The sequence below is a fragment of the Polypterus senegalus genome, chromosome 8, assembly GCF_016835505.1.
Source record: "Polypterus senegalus isolate Bchr_013 chromosome 8, ASM1683550v1, whole genome shotgun sequence".
Classification (NCBI taxonomy): domain Eukaryota; kingdom Metazoa; phylum Chordata; class Cladistia; order Polypteriformes; family Polypteridae; genus Polypterus; species Polypterus senegalus.
The window spans coordinates 124692105-124709954 of NC_053161.1; the positions used below are offsets into that span (position 1 = coordinate 124692105).

The 17850-nt window shown below is 35.4% G+C and overlaps 1 protein-coding gene across 1 annotated transcript in view; it reads left to right on the forward strand.

Annotated features, from left to right (window-relative positions):
* The window catches only part of ptprq (protein tyrosine phosphatase receptor type Q), a 205438-nt gene that overhangs the window by 17785 nt on the left and 169803 nt on the right, over nt 1-17850 (forward strand). Inside the window, exons 6-7 of the mRNA XM_039762178.1 lie at nt 12582-12808; nt 17732-17801. Of these exons, the coding sequence (XP_039618112.1) occupies nt 12582-12808; nt 17732-17801 (297 nt within the window). The remainder of the gene's footprint in view (nt 1-12581; nt 12809-17731; nt 17802-17850) is intronic.

The following is a 17850-nucleotide window of genomic DNA, read 5'->3' on the forward strand; positions in this document are numbered from 1 at the left end:
CAGTTAGTCAGTCAGCGAGGGCTTTGCCTTTTATTAGTATAGATTTAGATATATATACAGTATATATATATATATATACAGTAATCCCTCGCTATATCGCGCTTCGACTTTCACGGCTTCACTCTATCGCGATTTTATATGTAAGCATAACTAAATATATAGCAGATTTTTACGCTGCTTAGTGGGTTCTGCGGACAATGGGTCTTTTACTTCCTGTACATGCTTCCTCAGTTGGTTTGCCCAGTTGATTTCATACAAGGGACGCTATTGGCGGATGGCTGAGAAGCTAACCAATCAGAGCACGCAGTTAAGTTACTGTGTGCTGAATGCGGTGTTAACCAGGAAGTCTCGTCTTGCTCATTCAGCATCAACGTGTTTCGCTGTGTAAAGAGTTAACTTTTGTGCTGTTTTGTGTTTATCTTTGTGCATAGTCAAGCCCTTCATTAAGGCTCCAAAACGATCTGCTCCTGCTACTGCTTCAGGGTCTGTGCCCAAGCGCCAACTGAAGATGTTAACGATTGCCGAAAAGGTAAAAGTTTTGGATTTGTTGAAGGAAGGGAAAAGCTACACCGCTGCAGGATGTCATTACAGCATCAATGAGGCTACGATTCTTTTTATTTAAAAAGTAGGAAAGGAATATAAGATCTACGGCCGCAGTGTCCTTTTAACCAGGGTGCAAAACTAGTTGTAAGTGGATGTAATAAGGCAGTAGTCTGGATGGAAACTGCTTTAGAGATTTGGATTGAAGAAGAATACGGCGGTGCTACACAGTTGCCTGAAGTGGCTCCTTTAGAAGGGCTGTAACGCTCACCTTTGTTGTGCAGTAAAATTAAACTCATTGTTATCGGACGAGTCATCGTGTCATTGTTGGTGAGTAACCATAATTAATTTTCTACTTACAGTACTTAGTACATATACGTACGGTTAGTGTCACTGTACACACATTTACTGTATACAATTTTTCTTGCATTAAACGTATTTATTGCTGATGGCCTGTCTATCGTAATGGCTGTATCATATGTGATATCGGAGACACTCGATATCTTTAAAATAATATTTAGGTTTTACTGTATATAAACAGTGTGTTTACATACATAATTTCAATGAATCTTACCTTATATCTAAGAGAATACAAAGGGATTATGTTGTATAACTGTGCAGGGAATATTTATAAACAGTGTAGGAAAGTTTATAAGGGCTTAAAATATATAAAAATAACCATACAAACATATGGTTTCTACTTCGTGGATTTTCACCTATCATGGGGGGGTCTGGAACGCAACCCCTGCGATCAAGGAGGGATTACTATATATATACTGGCCCGGACACAGACAGGTACACATGGTTTAATCACTCAACACACGTTTATTTACAACTAATATATACAAATGTGCCACACACAACCCCAAAACGCCAGGGCTCTCCAGGCATCAGGGCGCCCCCAGTAGTGACCACGGGCCCCTATAGGGTTGAACTTCCAAGCTCAGTTCCCGTGGTCCCCAAAGCCACCAGGGCAGTTGCCCCCTCGTGGTCTAGAGGAAGCATAATCCCTTCCGGGCATCCTGGCTGGGTGCCACCCCCAGCCGCTTGCCACAATATATACTAGGTGGCTTTGCTCCCTGCTCGCTTCGCTAAATCCCCCAGTCTCGTATTGTGAAGAGGGGGGCTGAACGCACCCCAAGGAGATGTGATTGCTCCTCCGAAACCCCCTCTTAAACGGTGATACAATGGAAAACAAATACAGTTTTTTTCTTTACTCCTCTTTGCTCGATCAGCTGCTGGATTGCTGCTGCTGCCATGCCGCATGATCTGCATCTCGCGTGTAGCTTCAAACATTTAAAAGCCTGTACAGCAGCTTTCCTTTTGTCTCACTGCCTTGTCTCTCTTCTCCCCCAGGCATCCTCTGCTCCTATTGGGGGTTCCGTTCATGAGGTGCGCCCAAATGAAGTGGAAGATTTTCTATTCTTTTAATTGAGAGACTGAACTTTCTCCTCCGACTACACACGGAGCTCGATTCACTCCTAAAAGAGACTTATGCTTGTTTGAAGTGTTTGAATAATGTTTCTGTCTCTAAAATCTCCAGTGTATCTGTGCAACTCTATGACCCAAGTGTGACAGAGTATGTGGATTTTACTTTCACCAAACACCAAATCTTTTAATTCTCGTGGATACACTCTTCATTGGGAAGAAACACTACTTCTCCCTGATGGCAACACGAATTAGACAATCTACAAGTCTCTGACTTAAAAGTTTAAATCTGAACAATATTTTCAATCTTTTATTGCTATTCCATTATTTCCATTTGTTTGTGCTAATGCGATCTTTACTATAATTTTTTTGAGACTTTTGAATTTTCGTACTTCCATTTTCTCTAACCTGTTCTGCATGTGTATCGCACCAACGTTTTTGAATTCTTTGGGATGTTCTACTTTGTTATCTACTCTTTATCTTTTATTTCCTTGTATATATATGTATATGTATTCTGGAAGACGACCCGGACACAGACAGGCAGACATCGTTTAAAGCACCACAACACATTTATTTACACTATTTACAATATAAAGTGAAAACACACACAACCCATTTCACCACTAAGTCCAGGCCTCTTTCCAATGCCTCTCCTTCAGGTCCGCCTCCATTCCTCTCCTCCAAGCTCTATCCAGCTACACTTCCGACTCTAGCCATCGAATGGAGGGAGGCAGCCCCTTTTATACACACCAGGACATGCTCCAGGTGCCTCCCGATAACCTTCCGCCGGCCCTCCCAGGTGTGGTGGAAGTGCCGGCTGTTCACCCGGAAGCACTCCGGGTGTCCCTGGTCTTCTTCCACCCAGCACTTCCAGGTGTGGCAGAAGTGCTGAGGTTCCAGAGCTCCTCAGGCATCCGGGCGGGCCCCTATAGGTTTTAGCCTCTAAGCTCTGTTCCCATGGTCTCCAAAACCACCAGGGCGGTTGCCCCCTCGTGGTCTGGAGGAAGCGTAAGCCCTCCTCTGGTCCTTCCGGGCATCCTGGCTGGGTGCCACCCCCAGCCTCTTGCCACAATATATACATGCAAACATAAGGTCACATGCTAAGATTCTTGCAATAGAGATCAGTCTAGTTTTATTAAATCTCAACATGTCTCAGACAATTTTTGTTGATTATTGCCTATTGTTGATGGGGCATCATTTCTGTCTTCATCATCTGCAGTACTGTCACTTGACAAAAATTACTACTAAGTGTGTAATTAAATAAATAAATAAATGTTATTTTTAGGGTGTACTACCTCAAGTGGGTTTTGGCTTAGGATTATGTGAATGATTAAAACGTGGTTCTTAGAAACACTGTTATGTCTTCACATTTACTGGTTAGGAAAGGTACTGGGGAGGGTTATCCACTATCACAATTTAATTTCCTCTGTATTGAAGCCACTAGTGATAGCAGCTTGTAGTTTATATTATTTTCCCCTTTTTCATTATTAACAAGTCTTACCATTTCATTTCATTGAACAATGATACTGAAGATGTTTTTTTTATATTTTGGTAAGACAAAATGAGATAGACTTGATAACTTTTTGCCTAGTTCTAATATCATTCTGATTTGAAAATTAATTAGTCCATTTCTGATCTTTTCCTTTGATTTATCTCTGTTAGTCTGTTCCTTTATCTCCTTCTATTCTTTCAAAAACTTCAAATAGTTTGGCTGTGTGATTGGTTATCTTCACATTTGACTATAAGTCTAAAGTATTGTCATATACTTGAAGAAGTGAACAAGCCCCTCATTGGGTGCCCTAATTTAAACATGTCCTTTATGTTTTGTTTAACCGAGATCGGCACCATAGATGATGTCAAAGATGAGCATTGCCACTGAATGTTCTAGGACTAGGATATTTTTCTTTTACTTACAGCTCTCATCCTTATATTTAAATGGATTCACCTTTAAACCCCCAGTTAATATGTATCCTACATTTTAACTTTACATATCCTTAACTCTTATTAGTAAGCTGATTTCTGTTCCGTACCCTATTCTTTGTACTTTAGTTGGTACTCTTTCTTTGTGCGTATTGTACTGAATTGAGATTTTGTCTCCCCTTTCCTCTGCTGGCTGTTGTAATACTGTCTGTAGCAACTTTAAATATTTTTCCAGAAACCTAAATTATCTATTTACCTAGTTTCAGATCATTCGTATGTACCTAACATGAAAGGCACTTAACTTGTAGGTGCTTTTCTTAATTGGAGATATGAAGAAATGTCAAAACTAACTATAAACCTGTTTTCTGTAGCCTCTTACTGTCTTTACTGTACCCCATGTATTCAACCCTTGGGATGTTTAATAGCAGGCTGCCTGCTGACTGGGACTGTCGTTTACTTTCATTCCTTTGCTTCAGCCCAGTTTGCTAATAATAGAGGATTCTGCAAAGCTTCTTTTATGTCATTAAGGGACCACAGTTAGGCAAGGAATAATGATTCATAACATTCAGCTTAATAATTATCAATAATCATACAGAAACATTTTGCTTAAAAATTATATTTATTTTCATAATAACCAATAGCAGCAAATATAAGCAACTCAAAGAATTATGCAACCTTGGTGGGTTCATGCAGTCTTAATGCAGTCTCAATTCAGTTCCAGATTCCAGATAGCCCAGTTCCTTAATTATTGATTATATATTGTTAATCAAAAAGTGCAAAAAAAAAGATTTCTTGCCATAGATAAATCTCCTTGGAAAGTGTTCTGCAGATATGTAGAATGCAGACTCAATTTAAATGTCTGTGACTCCTCTTAGTGCATGAGAAAGAAAACAAAACACTCCATTTTGCAACACAGCACCAAGTAAAGATAAACTAAACCTACACAAAAAAAACAAAATTATTACCTTGAACACAACTGTTTCAGGAAAATAAATCAAATTAAAGGCAGCCAGTCTCTCCCCCCTTCTCATCCAAATTGAGTACATGGTTTTCTACAGTTAAATGAGCAGCTAACACTTTTTTTTTCTCAAAACAGAGGAAGTTATCACACAAGCTCAAGGTTGATTTTTTTCCTCACTGAAATTAAAAACTGCATTTAGCTGCAAACAGACAGACTATACCAAATATTCTAAGGTTCTGCTAAGTCTTTCTGAAAAACTTCAATCTTTCCATTTACCTGAAATCTGCCATTTGAAAAGGTTAAAACATTCCCCATACAATAGTTAATATACAACACTTCCTTAAGCTTTAGTAATTTCCTGTGACCCTTCCTGCTTTGCTTGCACATCTAATTTTACTGGTGCCTTTATGCATATGTTTTGCTTTTCTTCTTCTGCTTATGGGGTATCATTTGGTGTCACCCTCTCTAAAATTTTATTTGTCCTATTACCACATACTGTTATTTTATTAGATCCCATTATTTATAAAGGTGATCTGACTTATCCAAGCGACTTTATATCAAAAGCTTAATATGCATCACAGGCAAATTACTGAAACCAACTATTAAGGTAAATAACAAGCATTACATGGCAATAATTTGTGTACTGTATTTGTGAACAATCAACATGAAGTTAGACAGAGTAAATTAGCTCTCAAGAATATGCTGAAACTCAATGAAAAAGCAACAAAAGCTCTTGTGCATATCAGAGATGCATAAAACATCTTAATTTTTAGGCACTTTTGTTAAGGCACCACGTAAGAACCTTGTTATCAAACTAAAAAAGAGGTAGTTCAAGTTGCAGTGGTTGCAAATAATATATGTAGATGATTTTGGTAGGAATAAAATTAACAAGCTGATTGAGTTTTTAGATGATACTAAACTAAGAAATGGAATATGACCTTCAGTTGTTGAGAGTGTAATGATGTGACCAGTTAGCTGGGAATTGCAACCGTTTTAATATGTAGCATCTTGAACTGACTTAATTAGACATAATAGCATTATGATTTAAAACGCAGCCCTAAGAAGACTGCAATATTTTCATGGATTCTGTGACTATAAAGAATATGGCTACAGATGTACTGTACCTCTATCCATCCTTCCATTCTCTTACCTACATATCCAATCCAAGTTCTCAGGAAGTAACCTTCAAGGTCTGTGGTAAGTAAAGAGTAACAATAATGGAGCTCACCCATACACTCGGCAAAACTCTGTATGGAAATAATGTAGAATTGTCATTTAACCTAACTTAAATGTCTTTGTGATGTGAGAGGAATACCAAAGTACCCTATGAAAAACCCTACATTGACAGAGGGAGAATAAAGAAACTGCCATATAAGCAAAGCTAGCTACATTTGCAGAAAGGAAATATTGAAACAAGTTTCAAACCATGTGTCTGTACTAGTGACTAGTCCACAACTGCAGCAAAATGAGTCACATATGTTTATTCCAAAATAAATCTGAGGCACTGTTTCACAGCTTCAGACATTGGTCAGACATTTGTATAGCTCATCTTATGCTCCCACTTTGAGGCATGAGGCCAACCACACTAATGATATGATATTTATACAATATCTATGACAGTGCAGACCACCGGCTTATTTCATAGCTAAAAGTGAATGAAGAAAAACAACATAGTGATAATTGTTTACTTTTCCAGGTCAACTGAAATGTAACAAAAGCTGTGAAGCTTCATGACTGAATTGCTGAAGCTAAAGCCACTAGTTCTAATCTAGGGATAATTATAGATGGGTCCATATGAAACAGTAACAAACCTCTAATCGTTTGTGTGATATGACCTAAAAACAATACAACAAAGACCATATTTTATAGGAATTCTGCAATAATATATTGTTTTTAAATATATGAAAGAAAGATTAAAAGATGAGTAATTTGTGATATTTAAAAATCTAATTATTATGACTTGTTCATTATAAATTGTTTTTCAGTGTTATTGTCTACCCAGTGTTTCTTACATATACTGATGCAAACAGATCTCACAATAGCAAATGTCAAAAAACAATGCAAAAAGACCTGTTGACAGACCTGATTTGAAAAGTATGTTGTTACAAAACAGCTTTAAATATCTTTTGTAAAACAGATGTAAATAAAAGTATCCTGAATGATTTCTGTATAAACTAGTTTATGTGACACCCAAATAATTATATTTGGATTTTAATTTTATTAGCATTGAATTTAACCAGTATTTCTTGTACACTTAACCAAACAGAAAATATTGGAAAATAAATTTGGCATGTTCACATACAGTACTAAGGTAAACAATCTGAGGTGGAATATGTTGCCTTGATAACAAATCTTTCTTTGTGAAACTTACAGTGAAATCCTGTGATTTCTGGCTGCGTGGCAGTAAACCGTTTCTCAGCTACTGTTTATTCTACTTTTGGACTCATTTTCATTTCAGTTGCTTCTCCATGCCTCGCCTTTTTCTCGCTCTTCATCCAGTGGGTCACACTAGTGCCCAGATAATTTACTTCTTTTAGATATAGTGTTAAATGTTAAATACAATGTAAGCATGTTATTTACCTTGTTTGACATCTGATGGTAAACAATAACAATTTTATTTACTTTCTGGGTTGACAACTTTATTCAAGGTGCCTTACAACATTTGATATACAATTGGTTACATTTCTTTTGTTTTTCCAATTAGAGAACAGAGTGGTGAACTGACTTACTCATGGTCACACAGTGTCAATAGTGGGATTTGAACTTACAGCCCTCCGAATTTAAAGTCCAAAGCCTAATATACTAAATATTGACCGCAACAGCAATTCAGTAAAACTGAATTTTAAACATTCAGTTGGTTTCTTCCTCATCTTTCTCATTAAGAGAATATTCCCATCAGCAGTAGATGCTTACTGGCTCTGCTTACTCAGGAAAACAGCTTGCTCTACTTTATTGTCTTCTGAACACTAAGTAAATAGTATATATTATATATTAATTATATTAACTAGTTTCAATCTGGGTACAGGTGAAACTATCTCAGTAGACCTTTAATATATTAACAGATTATCTCTATATTGTAGACCTTTAATATATTAACAGATTCTCTCTATATTTAACATTATCCCAGATAACTTCCTCAATAACCAGTCTATTACAGCAGCTGCCTCTAATTTGGTGAATTAGGAGAAACCTGTAACACCCTTTATTCAACAAAGGCTTGTTGAAGTACTATAATATTCTACAAAATTTGATACAGCTTTTTATAAAATCCTACTTTTTCAACCCCCTTAAAATTTTCTTCTACCCCCTAACATTTCACTGTGAAAAAGGAAAAAAGGAAATTATTGGTAATGTAATAAAAATATGGAAAAAGTAAATAAATAAATTTAATATACCAGTATTGTTGGACTGTCCATCTTTTCCAAAACTTTATTAGAGTTTATTACAAAAATATAGTGAAAGCAAAAAGCTAGCTTTATAACTTAATTATATCAGTTTAAAAATGTTACTGTTCACAATATTTGTTTATAATAATGTCAAGAAAGAATTTCTTAGATTTGAATAAAAAATTAATCATAATAAAGAACCCACCTAAGCACACAAGTATGGAGCATTTTAAACTCCTGGTTGCCTCAGTTAATAATAATTGGGCATTCTACCTAACATAAATGATCTAAATCAGTCCTCATGGTTTTCAGACTTCACATGGAAAAATTAGATGATGATGGTCATATGGTCATCTGGCCTTCCATCCATCAATGTAGGAACTGCATGGTGCCTAGATCATGTGGTGGTGGTGCAGATCGAGGACCGGAGAAAGTAGGGGTTAGTATGGATTGCGGAGCCATGATAAAAAATAATTAAATACATATACGGAATATCAGGGTTATACTAAAATGAAGCTATAAGAAAACCCTATTAAAATAATGAGTTTTAGCAGTTTTTTAAAATGCTCCACAGTATTTAGCCTGGCGAATTTCTACTGGTAAGCTTAAGCTATTCCAGATTTTAGGTGCATAACAGCAGAAGGCTGCCTCACCACTTCTTTTAAGTTTAGCTCTTGGAACTATAAGCAGATACTCTTTTGAAGATCTAAGGTTATGTTTTGGAGTGTAAGGTGAGAGGCATTCCGAAATATAGGATGGAGCGAGATTATTTAAGGCTTTGTAAACCATAGCAGTATTTCAAAGTCAATGGCACATGTAACCAGTGTAGTGACGTCAAAACTTGAGAGATGTGCTCGAATTTTATTTTTAAACAAAATAACCTTTTATTCTGTCTGTCATTAGTTTGCAAATATATTAAATTAATGGCAAAAAGTTGCCATATAAACTTATATGAAAACTGGTACAGTACTCTCATATAAGATGACTTTATCCACTAATGTTTGGCATTAGACCAGAATATTGTTGCATAATGTAGACTTAACTCAGGTTCACTTAATATGGAAATTAACTTGACAATCTAAATACAGTAGATAATAATTTTGTATTTTGTTATTGCAGAAGGACCTTGGTAAAGAATTCATTATATGTCTACCCACTGACTGTGAGGTGTACACTTACTTGCAGTTCAGTGTTATTCTCTCTTACAACCTATTAGCTGTCTCACTTATGTTCTGGCCATTGCAATCTGATCTTCACTGGATATGTTACACAGATTCCTTTCGGGATCGCCACTCACTAGATTAGGTTAATATTCTTTTATTTATAAGTCTTGCTTGTACTTATGTGGTATGTCCTAAAATAATGAAATAGTTTTGAAATTATCATGGGACAATTAAATTTGCTCAAATCAATGCTTTCACCCTCACTATATCAGCTGTAAAAATAGCACACATTCACATAGCATTCCAGTTCCCACTCATTCTGGACATCTGGGTATTGGTTATTTCTTTGTGCTTAACTATTGTGATTATTACTCTTAACTGCATTAATGTTTTGCAATACAACACAACTTTGTTCTCTTGTTTGTGCCTTTGATACTTTCTGCTTGTAGTACTAGACTCCCTGCTTTATATATTGGGACAACTTTGGTATTTTAGCAAACAAGCAAGTTTGATGGACTGAATGGTCTCCTCTCATTTGACAAATGTCTTATGTTCTTTGGACTGCTACACAACTTTGAGACCAGAATCAACAGTGTGATCTTCCAGTTTTTATTAAATGTGGAAAGATTTTACACGTTCATTATTATTTTCCTTTTTATTTCCTGCCTTGCTGGTACTGTAATTCACTCCCCTACAGGTCTGAGAAGTGTATCAGTCCCTTTTGCATCAAATAAGCTTTTATTTACCATTGTCCATTGCTGAGAGATAAATTTGTTATCATATAATGTGAAACAAACGAACTCACCATTTTTAAAAATGATGCCTTCATGTAGTAAATGACCTTATAATTTTCTCCCATGATTTTAAGCAGTTTTTTTCAAAATGTCAGTATTTCTTACGCAAGTCAGTGCTTCTTCATTCAACACTACTTTTAATACTCAATGTGGGGTTGCATACCTCAGCTCATTTACTTAACTTTAACTCTTTAGTTTCAATTATTTTTTATGTCTTCAGCTAACTGACATAACCTGAAAAAGTGGGGATCATTTTTGTTGGCAGGTAGTTAATTATAATGGAGGATCCCTGCAACTATAGGATTATTTTTGTTATTCTCTTGAGTATTTACATATTTTCCTTGTGATCAGAAATGTATACTGTTAACCACTTTTAACCGTAGGAATTCATCATTTTGTTAGTATAACGGGGAAAAATGCATGGGATATTTTTACAACAGCGTCTAACAAATCTGAAAACTTACACAGTAAATTAGTAACTAGAGAAGCAAAATTGTCCTGCAGTACTCCTAGTTATTACCCATGCTGTATAATTTAGAGTAACCTGCAGGGTACGAATAGAGTTAGTTTCAAGATACTTGAATTATATTGTATTAATCATTTATTCATGAAAAATTAATAAATTAATTTATGTAATCCTTAATACAAATAAACCACCTTAGTTTACAATATTTCTAAGCCATATAAATATATCCTCGTATATTGTAGAAACCTGCTCCCTTAATGAAAGGTCACTGTTAAAGATAACATCTAAATTCTGAGGAAATGCAATGAAACTGAAATCCAAACATTCTTAGTTTAGAGTTGAAACAATTTTATTGATCTATCAAATTTTTCACCTACTAAAACTACTTAATTTTTTCCAAACATATAATCATGAATGCCAGCATATTTAGTTTCAGACTAAATAGTAAGTAGCAAGTTTAGGAGAAGTGCATCTTGTGACATGCATTTTTCTACACATACATTGCAAAATCTGAAATATCAATAAAAGAATATCTGAACTTTCAACTCATTCTGCTTGTCAGCTCTCACTTTCTATATTATGAGCTTGACTATCACTTAACTATAATGTTTCTTTACATATGCCAGCTGGCTTTTGTTTCAAATACATGCACATACACACATAAACACTTTTCAGATAAAGCAAACATCTGTTTTACATAGTGCAGCCCTTCAATTAAAATTGTCATACAAGTTTTCAGCTTCAAACATTTATTAATCACATACTATTTAGTCAATTAAAAACAACCTATCTCTCTCTCTCTTTCCCTCTCTCTCTTTCTCATGATCAAATCTATAAATTCGCTGTAGATTTAAATAGTCTGCATGAATTGCTGGACATTTTAAATTTTGGAATGAAGTACTGACTTAATTAATGGTCAGATAATGATATTTGTGCCTTATGCCATAATGGCAGACATTCTTGTAGCATCTACTGTTATAATTTATATTTAAGAAAAAGCACTTGTGACTATGCCTGCTTTTTGGCTTAATTCACTTAAATGTAGTGAACATCATGAGCTGTTAGTTCCTATTGTTTATGTTTTAGGGAAGCATGGTTTTTATTCAGCTATCTTGTATATGTGCATAGCACATTTATGTTAAGCTGATTTATGACTCTGAATTGTCACAGTGTAGTGTGTGCCATGTGAAAAAATAAACTCATCTGTGTGCAAATGCTGAAACAGGGAAAAACAGGATTTAGCTAAGCAAACATTTTTATTGTAGGCACAAATGATGAACATTATAGACCTGCCATGATGAAAGAAGTTATTACAGTTCATCTGCGTAGAATAAAAGAATCATAGAAATTGCATTATTTTAGTGCGTTTAACCACTTTTCTAATTTTAAGCAGCAGAGATGGAGAAAACACATCGCTAGAAAACTAGAGTGACTGCAGTGCTCAACAGGAGATCATGGAGAAGCTAACCCACCAAACTTGCATTGTGATACTCTTTGAGCAAAACAAAACATGTCAGCAGCAGATTTTTTTTATTTTTATTTAGTATACTAATCAAGTGAGGCCAGTATGATCGCTGTGACACTGTGGTACTTTAAAGTAGTATGCCTCTCACCCAGTTTAATAACAAATGTGGTACGCTTTTTTTACACTTCTTGTAGGCATTCCACCTAAAATCTTGTGATTTATAGTTTGTCATCTTAAACACAAAACCTTATACTTGCATAGTTAGGTACAATCACTGGCTGAATACAGGTTCATATTAGATTAACTAATGATAACCTCTCATGTCACCCAGAGTAACCTCTCAAACTCTAAATGTGACATGGTGGGTTGAAAAATGGATGGATAGTCAAATATTTCAAAATCTTGTCAGATCTATCTCTTCACTTTTCTTCTAATGTTATTTTTTCTTTCTTTTAAAGCTCCCAGTCAACCTTTAAGTGTTGAAGGAGAAGGAGTTGGAAATATTGCTATTTTGCTGTCTTGGACACCATCAAAGTTTTCAAATGGCGAAATAATATCCCATGTGATTTACTTCAGGGAAGTTTGCCCATGGTCTGAAACATCTTTTAAAGACGTTTTGTCCTATTCTAGTAGTCCAGAATATCTACTAAGTAATTTAAATGCTGGATCCACTTATGAAATCAAGGTATTACATTTATTCTTCTGTTTCAGATAAAGCTGAATTTTGTTCATTAATGTATTTTCATAGCATTTTATGTTTTAATAGAAAGCATATTATTAAATTGTAAAATGTAAGAAATGTTAATAGTCAAGTTATACATAAATATAGGAAATTAAAGAAGAATATACTATAAGGCTGGGTTTATACTTCACATGACGTAATGCGTGCTCCAGCAGATGCTACTGCTACCCAAAGCATTGTACTGTTTATACAACGCTATAAAGATGGCAGTGCGAGACATCATCATGGTGAGAAAACATTTGGCTTCCCTGAGTTGTGAATTGCCTGAAACATCCATTAAATACCAAGGACATATTGCCATAATATCTCTGAAAAGGACGGATGTTGAATGATTCATCAGTTCAGGAACCCACCCATTCCAGCAAGCATCAGGCACAAGACAGAAACAATCCCTGGACGGGGCATCAGCTCATCAAGCACACATACTGTATACACTAGTGTCATTTTTGCATCACCAAATCCCCAAACCTTCATGTCTTTGGAAGGAAACCAGAGCACATTGTGGTAACCGACCAGGAAAACAGGCAAACTCCAAGCAGGGAACACCAGGGACGTGACTCCCTGCGAGGAAGCAGTGCTTCTGCTCTGCCACCGTGCTGTCCCCACATGTGTAATTATTAACAGTATTCATTATGTAAATTAAGCTAACAACTTATCTGTAAAATGTAACATACACACTTTAATACATTTCATCATGAAAGTGATATCAAGTATACATCTAAGGATTCTAAATGTGCAGAGAGCTGGAGTATCATAAATTGAATCTGTTCCATGTGGCAATTGCTGCTTGCTGCTGTTATCAGTTCAGCAGGAAGACCCAGAAGCACATAATGATTAACAGCTGGGTTGGTTTTAAGATGATGTTTATGATGGTCTACTTTAATGATAAACTACGAGATTAAATTTGAAGTTTCTACTTTAATCACAAAATAGACCTTTTAACTGTCCTTAATTTTTTTTCTCTGTGGCACAAATACACTGCCGTACATTCTGATGCTGTCGTGAAGGGTCAAAAAAAAAAAAAGACAGCACAGAAGATGGTATGTGAGACTTTTAAAATGTATTGTGTCATTGCATTGGGGAATTTGCAACACTTGAATATAAAAGCACCACAGATGCATTTGTTTGTCGGCATTTTGCTTCACCACATAGAACCATTCATCAAACATCGAAGCACGCACATTGATCCTGTAGGATCCGCAAAGTGGCTTAATGTCACATGTAGATAGCAAACGGAGACTCTGACGTCACGTTACATCTTGATCACACTGTGCCCCCTGACTTTTCGCTGGTACTGCAACTCGCGCTAATTTCTGAGGAGTTGCTCAGTGGTTGCATCAAATGAACGCTGGGAAAGCATGGCAGCCATGATGCGTACACGTACACGTTCTGAGCGTGAAGTATAAACCAGCTCTTAAAGCTATAAAAATACAAGAAAGCCAGAAAATGAACAGTCACAAATACATATATAAGGGTATTTGCACTATTTAAGGGTGTTTACACTATATAAACACAAGGTAGTTTAACTGGAATAAATAATGGTTGGAATATTAGGGGCTAAAATTTCTTATAAATGGCCCAGATTAACCTAAGGTTCATGCCATAGTGTAAAATGAGAAAAAAATTTAAAAAAACTACTGAGGAAAAGGAAGTACAATAAAGCCTAGGCACAATGGACTTGCTGGAAAATTTAGGTCAGCCTGATATGCACAATTGCCATTTCAGTGGTCTCCCACGGCAACACACAAAATTTTAGTTCATCCTCAAGGACAAATGAGAATGGGGTAAGCTGGTATAAGCTTACCAGACAATTTTGATTGCTGAGAGTTGACAAGGTAATACTCTTTCCCCAAACTGGCACCATGCATGTAAAGAGGATATTAGCTAACTAGTCGGTGTACTTGTAAATTATTGTCAAGACAGAAGTTCTGAAGGAAATATTGTCAGCCAAAGTCTGAAATGGTCTTGGGAGACTACAACTACAAGGTCAAACCCAATGAGAGCAGGGGAAATAAAGATATGAGAAATGCTGCTTTATAAATTATTAAGCTGAGTTACTTATACCATGCTGTGCTATGGCCTATATCATTGAGTCTGCCAATAAGACCTGTTCATTGGTGAAATTGTGTTTGGTTATGAACATCATTTTTTCCATCCAATAACATCTTTTGAAGTGCACCGAAAGACTGGTCCAATACTGTGCTCTATGCTCCGTCATTTCAAATTAGCCACTTTTAGATATTATTACCACAGCTTAAGTTAGTGAGCTTTTAAGAAATAAAAGGCTCCGGTCCTCACAGCCCTAAACAGTTAAGCAGGTTAGAAAGTCTGTTTTCGTCTGTAAAAAATACACTGAAGTGGCTTCAGTTATGGTAGTTTCGTGCTACATCTAGAAACAAGGTGAAAACCATACTAATAATCATGTTTTCCTGTGTTTGGTGCAACACTTACATTTTGTGTAAAAAAACCTGTGAAGCATTCTTGGAAAATCTTCATTGTTTCTTGAAAATAACAGCCATTGTGTATAGTGTGACAATATTAAGGAAAATTTTTAAAATAATAAGAATATTCAAAATCAACAAGAACTATTCTAATGAAGCAAAAAGCTTCTGCAGGCGGCCTGTCAGTTCCTTTCTATTATCTGGAGTTAGTGGGAAAGTGCCATTTCTAACCATATCCACTTATCTATTGAAAGACTCTTTCTGGAGTTTTATGTTATGTTAAGTCTAATGTTATTTGCAGACAGTGTGGTGTAGTGGTTTAGGGCTTTGGATCAGTGAGCATGTCATTTTACTTGCCTGGGCTCCAATTGGAAAAACAAATTAAATTTAGTCAGTTACTGCATATCTCAGATGTTTTAAGCTGCCTTAGATAAAGGCATTAGTGAAGAAATAATAATATTTTTAGGTCACTGGAGCTGCTTATTCTTGAACATGTTATATGCAATTGCATGTGAGTTAAACAGATCAGTTCCTGCTTTTCCTAGTGACTTGGCCTTTGTTTATGGTAACTGCAAAACACAATTTTACAAGAAAGTGTATTATTTTGAACTGAAACAGGTACTCAGTAGGAATAGAATGAAATGTGAATATGTATTATTATTATTATTATTAGATCTTTGATTTTCAATTGTTTATATCACTCATCTACTGCTTTTCATGATTTTCCCCAGTTATTTATTTTTCCCTATAGTATGTTTTTGGTAATATGTGTCAACTACTGTATATTTGATTCTTAATATTGTTTTTAGTACAATTTAGATTTTGTACTTAGTCGGTTTAACTACTCATTGTAATTTTAGCCCTGTGATGGTTGTAATATAACCGTGCTGGCAGTATAATGATTTGCAGGGAAAAGGGCAACTTTACATGTAGTGGTGGGTGGCGAGAAGAAGAAAACCTAAATGTAAGATGGGATATACTAGGACATACAGTAAAATCTGAAGGAAGGTTTCATAGATATCCACAGGTATCACAAAGAGGTTAGGGGAAACACCTATGATAAAGTATCCATCTGTGGTATATTAAAGTCTTCTTTTCATTTAGAACTGAATTTTTCTGATAATCTGGATTTTTAGAACATAATTTGCCATTTATAGAAAAAGTGTTTCAATATAAAAAGAGCAAGATCATGAAAAAAGGCATTGATAATCTGGAATTGATTTTGAAACAGGAAGTAAAAACAGATTTTAATGAGGAAATATGGGGAACTAAAGAGAGATCTTGAAACTAAAGAGAGTTCATGGAAATATTTTTACAACTAAAAAAAATAAGAGAGATGATCATGAAATAACTAGGGCTGGGAATCAATTTAAAAAATTAACTAATTAATCACATCATTGTATGTAATTAACTGTGATTAATTGTATCTAACATTAAAACATAAGTGCTTAAATCATCAAGTAAATACACACTAAATCACAAAAATAATGTAGAATCTACACAAAGGAATTAATAAAAAATAGTGGCATAGCTTAAAATTAAACTTAAACTTGTAACAAAATACTACTTGAGCAATGAAGCCGATTAAGCAATTGAGAAAGGCCGCACCTTCATGTGCAGGTTTGTGTCATCCCAATAGCTCCATCAACTCCCTGCAGCTGCGTGAGCTTGCACCCACGGAACATGAGCCGGCCAATTGATCATTATATCTTTAAGGATTTACTACTTACTACTACTACTTCAACTACAATTGAAAGGTTTCTTGGCCTCCTGTTTTTGGCAAGCAGATAGTGTTGAGAGAGAGAGCAACCTGTGCTGATGATATAAAGAAGGCATCAAACATTATTAGATGCAGTATGAGATGAAATAGAGTCACTTTATGCATTGCATTTTGAAATTTTAGCAGATTAAATCACTGGAATTCATCAAAGATTGGAAGTGAGATTGTGTTAATTAACACAACAAGGTAAAATTGGAAGTGAGGATGCACCACAAACACGTTTATTGCTGTTGCATTAACCAACATACTGCACATAGTAAATATTATTCAGCCTGACTTTGAAAATGCTTGCTTAGGACCATTCACTTACCTTTCATTTAGAAAAAAATATATAATCTGAATGTAAATTCTTTCTTAGCTGCTGGTCATAGTCTTTACTGAAGATATGAATACAGTTATTAAATGGTTGAAATTTGGGTGAATTATTCCTTTAAACTCCTTTTGAACTATAATTAACACACTTAAAGAGCAAATTTGAAGAAATAAAAAATGCAAATTCCATAGACTAATATAAACAGAGTCATGCTCTTTTCAATATATTTGTCAAAATGTGATGTTAGTGTTCATTTCTGGCAGTATACAAACAATGTATTTTCAATATAGACATTTAAGTTATTTCTTACCTTGCATGCTTTTCTGGTTTAGGTAGCTGCACAAAATAGTGCTGGTACTGGAAACTTCAGCTATCCAATATTCTTTAAAACAGAAGACAGTGGTAAGTAGAAATATTTTAATAAACTGGTCTAAGAGGTATAAGAATAATT